The 10,239-nt window shown below is 34.1% G+C and overlaps 1 protein-coding gene across 1 annotated transcript in view; it reads left to right on the top strand.

Moving 5' to 3' along the window:
* LOC111366799 overlaps positions 1-1,274 on the top strand; it is an 8,266-nt gene extending 6,992 nt beyond the window's left edge. Inside the window, exon 3 of the mRNA XM_022987495.1 lies at positions 1,192-1,274. Coding sequence (XP_022843263.1) covers positions 1,192-1,274 — 83 coding nt within the window. The remainder of the gene's footprint in view (positions 1-1,191) is intronic.
* Positions 1,275-10,239: the final 8,965 nt, after the last annotated feature.

The following is a 10,239-nucleotide window of genomic DNA, read 5'->3' as shown; positions in this document are numbered from 1 at the left end:
ATTGGTTCGTAACGACTGTTACTGCTCTGATTTTGTCCATCTGTTCGTGGAGAGGCATGTTGCTCCTCATATCGCTCGATTACAGACTGGATTCCTCCCTGACTTGCTCCTTCCTTGTCGGATCTCTGAGGCATACTGTTTCTCTTTTTGCACTTTCAACACCTAACACCACTGTCCCACTGGGCGTGCCAAATTGTTTCGCGCGGTTTAATTCGCTAACAATTAAAGAGGATCAGACGATTGTGTAAGGGACGAAACCTCTTGAGACAAAGTCCCAAAAAGGGTTGTTCTTTTTATTGGCGATGAACTTTACAATTGGAAACGGAAAACAACGTGCCTCCAAGGGGCGCAAGCACACGAGTTACAGAAAAGGAAATGTTTAAGTCTAAAAGCTAAAGGAATGAAAATTACATATTCTCTGTTCGAGAGTTTTGGATTCGGTCTTTTCTTCTAAGTTCTTTCTCTCTTTTATACTTCATAGGCGATCCCTTTGTGATTAACTGCTCTAAAAAACTGCTTGATCGCCCTATAACTACCCACTTTCTTTGTAGTGGCCATTTTGTCATGCAACTGTCCTTTTAACTGCTGCCATTATCTTGCATCGTTCAACCGCTTTGGATTGAACCCCTTGAGTCGTGGAACGCGATAAAGTTACTTTAGCAACTGCCTCAATAACTGCATCATAATGCGTTATGTTTGTTGATACCTTGGGCGACTTGAACATTTGGGCGAGACTTTGGACGACCGTATGCCACTCTATTCGTTCAGACTCTGAGCGACTTGCAAACTTGGACGATGGCGTTACCGCACTATTGGGCCCCTTATTTGGGCATTCACCTTGATTCGTTCAATTGGATTTCGTTCTTTGGGCTATCTGATTTGGGGATCCTCCCATTGGGTTTTATTCTCTGGGCTGTTCGATTTGGGCTGAATTTTTATGTGTCAACAATAACATTCCGCTATCATTACTTTGTCGAGTACATTGACTTGCAATATGTTGACTTGGACTCGTATAATTTTCACCTTATTTTTGTGGTTACAAAGTTATTATGCGCTAGTGCACGAAATCTATCAATGAAATTTCGACTTCAATTAACATCAACAATACCAATGATCAACTGGCAGAAATATTAATTGGTTTGGAATTTTATGGTAGAAAAGATGTAAATCTCACGTATCTTTATTTTTTAGGCTTGGCGCTTATTCGACATGTCGTGTTTGATGCCTACCTATATGGGTGTGACAGCATGAGTGGATTGACAAGTTTTGATTGATATTTAGCCCTTGTTTGAGCCTCATTTTCGTGAAAAAAATGAATTTTGAATAGTGTATTGATGGAAAATGTGTTGTTAAAAAATAAGGAAATTTTTTTTGATTTGCGTATAATATTATTTTATTGAAAAATGTGTGGTTGAAATAATGTCAAATCGGGTTAATTTCATAAACGGTCACTGAACTTACAGAAAAATTACAAAACGGTCACTGAAGTTTAAAACTTTCAGTAACGGTCACTTAAATATTGGGACGCATTCAAAAACGGTCACTGAAGTTTAAAAAGTTTCTGAAACGGTCTAAAGTTGAAAAACACTTTTTTAGTTTTTTTGGTTACATTTGCGGCAATTTTTCGCCTACTTCCAACCATCGATACCATCGAATTTTGATACCGTTGGAAATCTCACAACGTCCTCTTCAATTACCACTCAAAATCTCTCCATAACACCAAGGAATTCGACTGGAAAATCACGGTAAAAGTCGCCCCAAAAAATCTGGGCAGATTTTCAGATTTTTGGGCGACTTTTACCGCAATTTTCTAGCGATTTTCAACAACCAAGACCGCCGGATTTTGATACCGTTGGAAAGCCCACAATATCCTCTTCAATCACCATCCAAAATTTTTCCCAAACTCCAAAGGATTCGGCCGGAATAAACTCGCGAAGTCGGCATCCCAAAAAGACGAAAATCTGGGATGCCAACTTTGTGAGTTTATTCTGGCCGGCTCCTTTGGAGTTTTGGGGAAATTTTGGATGCTAATTAAAGAGAAAATTGTGGGCTTTCCAGCAGTATCAAAATTTGGCTATTTTGGTGGTCGGAAGTTGTCAAAAAATCGCCGCAAAAGTCCACCAAAAATCTAAAAATTTGGGCAGATTTTTGCCTTTTCGGGTAGCCAACTTTGTGGATCTATTCTGGCCGAATCCTTTGGAGTTTGGGGGAGATTTTTTGTTGTAATTGAAGAAGACATTGTAGGCTTTTCAACGGTATCAAAATCCTGTGGTATCGGTAGTCGGAAGTGGTTGAAAAATTGCCGCAAAAGTAGCTCAAAAATTTTTAAACTTCAGTAACCATTTTTGAAAGCGTCCCAATACTTAAGTGACCGTTACTGAAAATTTTAAATTTCAGCGACCGTTTTGTAATTTTTCTGTAAGTTCAGTGACCGTTTGTGAAATTAACCCATGTCAAATTACTATTGAAAAATGTATTTTTGTTGAAAAAATAGGGCTCAAACAACGGCTTCATAAGGCAAGTAATAGTTGAGACATAATGCAATAAAATAAATTATACTTCCTACATTGAAATTAAAGAGGTTTTGATAAAGATTTTGATAAATGTATCATATAGGGTTTGATTGACAAAAATTATGATAAAAATCGATGAAAGCTGCCGCTAGAATTAATTGTTGATTTTGACCTCCACTTTTTAACAACATTTTATACTTTTCCAAATGAGCACGCAGCTAGTCCCTAATGAAGATATGATAGATTTTATTTCATCAATCTGTAAATAAAAACTCTCTCTTACAAACGAGCACGCAGTTAGTCCCTGATGAAGATGTGATAAATTTTATTTCATCAATCTGTAAATAAAAACTATCTCTTAACAAATTGAAAGGAACTTTAAATTTCATAACAAACCATAACAATTTTTTTTTTATTAGGAAGAAACTTATTATGCGATGAGTGTCGAATTTTCTAAGTTTTATACCATGGTTTAATATTATATTCGTTTGACTTTCTTTTCAACACTTCTAAATTTTTCTATTCTTGTGATATTTAAACTACATTCAAGTGTCGTCTAGCAGGTTCAAGCTGACTTGACTTATACTAAAAATATTTAAGAGTGACTAGTTTGTTGTAAGATGTGATTTAGATAGGCGTAGCTATCTAGCGCCATTCTATGTGACAATTGGTCATGTAAAAGTCCAATGCAAATACAAGTTAGTTTAGTTGTTTGTTTAGGAGAGATTGTTTAAAGAGAGGAATGATTTTTGGAGTTTGTAAAACTAAAAAATAGAAAAAACTACGGATCAACGTAAAAAAACATATTTTATTAAGAGAATGTGTGGTTGATGATAGATTATGTTCTCGTTCGAAAGGGCTCATGTATCATACAGTCATTTGGCAGATGCATGCACTGTTTCTCATTACTTCCTTAAGACAATTTTATATTTATGGATTTTGACTTCTCAAAACTCTCACTGCTTTTAAGGACTTTACAGCAACCTAAATTCGTATCAGGATGTGGAAACAATAAAGTATCATTATTTCATGATCTCAATTAATCGTTGACTACAGAAGAAAGGCTTGTTTTTAAAAATAAACATTTGTGTGTGTGTGTGTGTATGTGTGAGAAAATGGGCACAAAATTTCCTAAATCCTTTGTGCATAATGGTCTCTAACCTTGTTTCTTGACGCTAACCCTATCAACCTATCAAGTCGGGTGCAAGAAGTGCTTTCGAATGTGTTAGGAATCAACTTGATATATGAGTGAAAAAGAACAATGAATGCTGAATCACTTCGAGGGGATTCACCTCCAAACACCTGTGATGGTGCAACTTGCCAGATAGATACTTTTTCATATATCTTCAAGATTAAATACAAAACAAATGACCACAACTTCCAGTTCCCCACGTCTTCCTCTAACAGACTCTACTTCAGAAAAATAAGGAACATGACTACTGCACTACAGACTCTTCCTAAAGACTCGGACATGACTGTGGACTCAGTCAACTCTGGCATTTATTCCTACTACTGGACTGGGTTAAGCATAACCCATTGGACTTCATTAACTAATGACCCAATACAATACTTAAAGGAATTAATAGGAAGACAGACTGACCCAATAACTGGAAGACAAACCAGCCCATAAGCCCACAGGTTCTTACAGAATGTTTTTCATCCATTCTTACCATTAAAAGTATATCTATTTCAATGAATGGACATTTATAACATTTATCCATTTATACACTTAAGCGACCGTTTATGCAAAATTTCTTATTTTTCATGTTTCATTGCAGCTATAACCAAAACTTACTAAATTAAAAAGACATAGAAATACATATGTACAGAGTGAGAGTAAGAGAGAGATATAAAGTGTTGATTTTCAGCCATTTCTTATTGTTACCAATGAGAGCATCTTCAATGATAGTTTAAAATAGAGATTTAGATCTTCAAAGTAGTCAAAAACATTTTCAATGAAGAGACGCAAAGGGGATGCGATTGCATTTTTTGGTAGAAAATGTAAAAGTGGATTTAGATTTTCCAACTGGAGTAGAATTTGAATTTAGATTCATCGAGATGTAATGAAGATGCAAAAATGATTTTGGAGATACCAATTTACAGCCAATTTTATATCACGATTGGAGATGTTCGTTAGTAATATTGGTACAATTTTTTTCACTTATAATCTAGTGTCATTTTAAGTAATTTTCAGACGTCCAATATGAGCACTTCTATTTTTCCTGGTTTCATGTCATTATAATTGGACTTAGAGAGAGAGAGAGAGAGAGAGAGAGAGAGAGAGAGAGAGAGAGAGAGAGAGAGAGTAGTGTAATTTAGTAGAATTTTTATTTAAATTTTTTGGCATTGTGTGCTTGTTTTAAATTCACTCTTTGTCGGCCCGAGGGAGGCTCAATCTCAGGCCAATGATCGAGGTTTTACCATTAGCATTTGAGTTGCGCTTTGGTCTCGGCATTATCTAATTTTTAATGATTCTATTTTCTATTTTACATTTTTATATTATGCTAATTTAAATTAAAATTAGATTCCACCTCGTGATTCTAGATGCTCTCATGTTATCTATCCCGAGTTGTCAAAATTATTTTTGATTCTCCCAACGTTAATAAAATTACTACTGCAAAACTTTATATTGAGAACATTTTAAAATAAAAACTGAAAAAAAAAAAATGAAATAAAGAAAGAAAGAACCAACCCTAATGGAACAAGATGGAATAAATGGAGAAAAAGGGAACATCATATTGTAACTAAATGACATTATTTGGTTATTAGCACTTATTTGTGATAAATGTTAGTGATCGTCGCAAAGCAGTGATAGCATTTAAAGAAAAATGGGAATTAAGAAATTTGCAAATACGATCCTTTAAGTGTATAAATGGGTAAGGGTATAAGTGTCTTTTCATAAAATAAATGTACTTTTGATGGAAAGAATGGATGGATAACATTCGGAGGACTTTTTGCATACAAAATCAATAGGTCGAGGGGATTACGCCCAACTCAAACATTGTCCAGACTATGCCATCGGGTCACCAAATTACTAGTTGGACCGATAAAACAATATTTATACTTCAAAATTCTAAAAATTATTCATTAAACTCCCCGATTCATGGATTGTTCTTATATAGTGATTTGATCGGGTTTCGCAGTTCAATCTTGGGTCAATTGCCAAAGGGTCCTTATAAGGTGATCATACACCGACACTGATTCACCAAATTTTTGGTCGGATCATCTAGTTCAATTCAAATGTAATAACTATGTATGAGTCTTGATTTGATTGTTGTGCTACGATGAATGATGGTTACAACTTCCTACTTTCCTTTTTAGATTGGAAGCTATAGTTAGTGTACTAAGTTGGAAAATATGTATCACGTAAGAAATAAAAAGTTAAAATCTCTGTCTTCTGCATTGTATAATTCTAACATTTTTTTCGTGAAATCTCTCTCTTTGAAGAAATTGCAAATATGGATGGATAACATTCGAAAGGGCTTTTTGCATACAAAATTAATAGGTTGAGGGGGTTAGACCCAACTCAAACATTGTCTGGACTAGGCCATCGGGTCACCAATTACTGGTTGGATCAATAAAACAATATTTATACTTCGAAATTCTAAAAATTATTAATTAAACACCCCGATCCATGGATTGTTCTTATATAGTGATTTGATTGGTTCTCGCAGTTCGATCTTGGGTCAATTGCCAAAGGGTCCTTATAAAGAGATAATACACCGACTAATAGCTAATTCACCAAATTTCTGGTCTGATCATCTAGTTCAATCCGAATGTACTTACTATGTAAATGAATCTTGATTTCATTGTTGTGCTAAGATGAATGATGGTTACAACTTCCTACTTTCATTTTTAGATTGGAAGCTATAGTTAGTGTACTATGTTGGAAAATATGTATTACGTAAGAAATAAAAAGTTAAAATCTCTGTCTTTTGCATTGTATAATTCTAACAATTTTTTCATGGAACTTCTTTCTCTACTCCCCCCCCCCCTTCTCCCGGCACTCCACCCCCTACCCCAAGAAGAAAAAGGAAAATTATTGGAAATAGTCTACATTTATTTGTTCTTACTGCTCCATAACATTAGGCTAGTTAGTTTTCCTAAAATGTTGCTGATTCAAGTGATAGTGTGTAAAGGATTTGTTCAGCCTAGTTGTATCTAGCGGGGCAATTTGCCTGGTGGGCCTCAGCCCACTAATTGATCCATCCTATCCCAGTGTTCTTCATCCGGTCATGGATTGTCTTCCCTCAACCAGTCCATTTTGTTTTAAACCAGCCCTGTTCAGCTTACTGAAGACATTGGGCCTGTTTATTGTGTATCGAAAACTATTTACAAATGGGAAAATTTCAAATCTCAAGCCTTAAGTATAGGCCAATTTAATTTTAAGAGAATAAGTTTATAATTTCAAAACCCTGGTAATAAATAAATAATTAAATATATTAAGGTCACAATTTTACAATTTATTAAAAATGGAAAAAGTTCAAATCTCAAGCCTTAAATATAGGCCAATTTAATTTTAAGAGAATAAATTAATAATTTCAAAACTCAGGTAATAAATAATTAATACAAAATATTTTATTAATTAAATATATTAAGATCACAATTTTACAATTTATGATTATAATTACTTATAGATCACATTTTAATGAATTAAATGGTCATAAATTATTTTTCGACCACAAATAAATTTTTTTATAAGTTATAATTTATTTATCGGTTACAAATTACAAATGATCAAATTAGCTAATCACAAATTACCATTGGTCACAAATTATTAAATTTTTAGATCACATATTAAATAGTTGGTCACAAAGGCAAACCCCCTCCCCCTCCCAACAAAAAAAATCCCATCTTTGACGGTCACAAATCAATCAAATAATTGGTCACAAACATTTAAATTGCTGGTCACAAACACTCTTCATTCTACTCATATCCTACCTTGCCCCAATCCCACGACGAAAACACCAACACCAACATTCAAACCCAACCGCCTACACTGTTGGGAACCACCAACATTGTCAGTGTTACCGTGAAACACCAACACAAACTTGTGTACCACCAACACCATCAGTAGCGCCTGCAAACGACGAACAATAGCAGGACGATAGCATCTAAACAGATCGCACTAATAGAGAAATAGATGCAAAAGACAACCCCCCCCCCCAAATGAGGGTTTGGGAAACATATCACATTGTTGATGCTCTTGTCCTAGTGCACACCTGTCGATGGTGATGTGCCTATCATCGCTTACGATAGTCATCGATGCTGGGTAGCGGGTGTGGACGGAATGAAATGACAACTAAGGATGAATTAGGGTTTTATGGGGTAGTGGGTGTGGGCGTGGGCGTTGGCGTGGGTGTTGACTTAAATTAGTTTAAATTATGATATGATTTTTGAACTAAAAACTTTCAATTCTTATTTATGAATTGAGAATTTAAAAACCATGAATAGGTGTAATCTCCACTTCACAAATACCCTAAACAAATTTACTAATTTAAATATTTTTTGAGGAAATTATATCCATCCCACTTTTTAATTTTCCATTTTAGTGAAGATTATTTTTTATTCTTTTATTTATTATTATTTTTTTGGGCAAAAATCAGGTGTACTTTCCCCACCCTATTCCCCATGCACCCATTTAATGTAGAAAACCGAACCCCAATCCATTTCTACCATCCCATTTTCACATAGTGAATTACCAAATGGTCACTAAATTTGCTAAAAATTTCCACGGGGTCGCTGAACTTTAAAATCACCAAATTCATTATTGAACTCTACAAAAGGTTTTTAAGGGATCATTGAACTTTAAAATTTATCCCCATTCATTATTGAACTTTACATAAGGTTTCTACGAGGTCACTGAAATTTGTAAAAAATTTCCTAGAGGTCGCTAAGTTTAGTGACCTCTAGAAAATCTTTTACAAAATTTTGTGATGAATTGGATGATTTCTAAAGCTTATTAACTCCGTGGAAACTTTTGTAAAATTCAGTGATGAATTGAATGATTTTTAAAATTTAATGACCCCAAGAAAACCTTTTCCAAAGTTCAGTGACCATTTGGGTAATTCACTCCATTTTCACCACTTCATCCACCACCACTTCCTATCAATCACCATCATTGCCGACAGAAACATCCATCTCTATAGTCGTCGCTTCAAAACATTACTTCTAACGATATGGGTGTCGTGGTCGTTAAATTAATTATTAGAATTTGAATGCTCTTGATTGAGATTTACTAGGATTTTCATTGATATATAGTTTGTTCACTTAATTGGCTATGATTGATTTGAACTCGAGAGAGGTAAATCAATTAATTTAAAAAAATTCGACCGAGTACATAAAACTAATTGTATAAAAATTGACGATTGAGATCAAGGGGATAGTTCTGGTGAACTCGTAAATCCTATCACTCTAACAATCGCTAAAAAAATTTACAAACGAATGTATTAATTATTTTTTAGCATATTTAAATTAAAAAATAACAATAACAAAGATAGTAGTCCTCGTGAGAATGATAATTCGAACTCTTAGATCCATTTTATTACCTGCTACAATTCGTACACTTGCGAAATATAAAATCGACCACCACCATTACTACCATTTTGCAGCTTGCCTAAATCAAACATATTTTCACCCCTTCCACCCCATCTCACCACCACCATCACTATCACTATCGTCATCGTCATCGCCATCGCCATCGCCATCGCCTCCATTATTTCATCTCCAAAACATCAACACCTTTACCTTCACAAACATCAGATGTGCCAATAAATAATGAAATTAAATAAAATGACACACACCATATATCACCCACATATGTAAACAAATATACAGGTCATGCACACCGCTATATGTATATACTAAGGGAGAGGAAAGAGTGAGAAACGACATGAATTTTTGAAAATGAAATCGATGAGAATTCTAGAGAGAGAAAGTTGGAGATCTTTATGCTTATGCTAAATAATATTTTTGAAATATAAAATAATTAAATAGTAATCGTCGAATTTGAGAAATAAAAACCGTAGTGTAATTTCCCCTTACATATATTATATTACACAAAAGGTCATAAAGGGCCGAATTAGACTTATTTATTTTTAAGACTCATGGATCCACCTTTCTCATAATGTTTCATTAAGTTAATTAGACTTGATAACTTTCTAGTGTTGTGAACGTTAGCCCAATAATATAACATATAGCCTCATAAAATAATATACTATATAATAAAATCATAATGTCTACTGAGAGGAGGAACAACACTGAATTTACCACCCTCATCCTAATATATTACTTTCTGTGTGTTAAGATTTTTTTTTGTGCCATTGCGATCTTTCTCAAAGATTGCTATGGCGATGGTTTCAAGCAATATTACATGTATAATTTTACATATGCTACAATTAAAAAATAGATTTATGATCTCGAAAGAGATATCAGTATATTTATATATAAATAATTCGTTTGGGTGTTACCTACTCAGTAAAAAGCTCTGAATCTTTTCTTTTCTTTTGTTCTATTGATTCTTGTTTGACTTTGAACATCCTTGGAACGGTTATATTGTTGATTGAAATCTCAACAAAATCCACTCAAAACATTTAAGAGACTAATTTACAATTTCAATTATATAGAAGAAATATGTGAGTAATCTACAATATTACGAAACAAGAATAGTACAATGATATTCCTAAAAATTTCAACATATGAACATGCATGTAAGGAACCTTACAAA

Source organism: Olea europaea, chromosome 18 (assembly GCF_002742605.1).
Source record: "Olea europaea var. sylvestris chromosome 18, O_europaea_v1, whole genome shotgun sequence".
Classification (NCBI taxonomy): domain Eukaryota; kingdom Viridiplantae; phylum Streptophyta; class Magnoliopsida; order Lamiales; family Oleaceae; genus Olea; species Olea europaea.
This window is presented reverse-complemented; position numbering and strand designations above follow the sequence as displayed.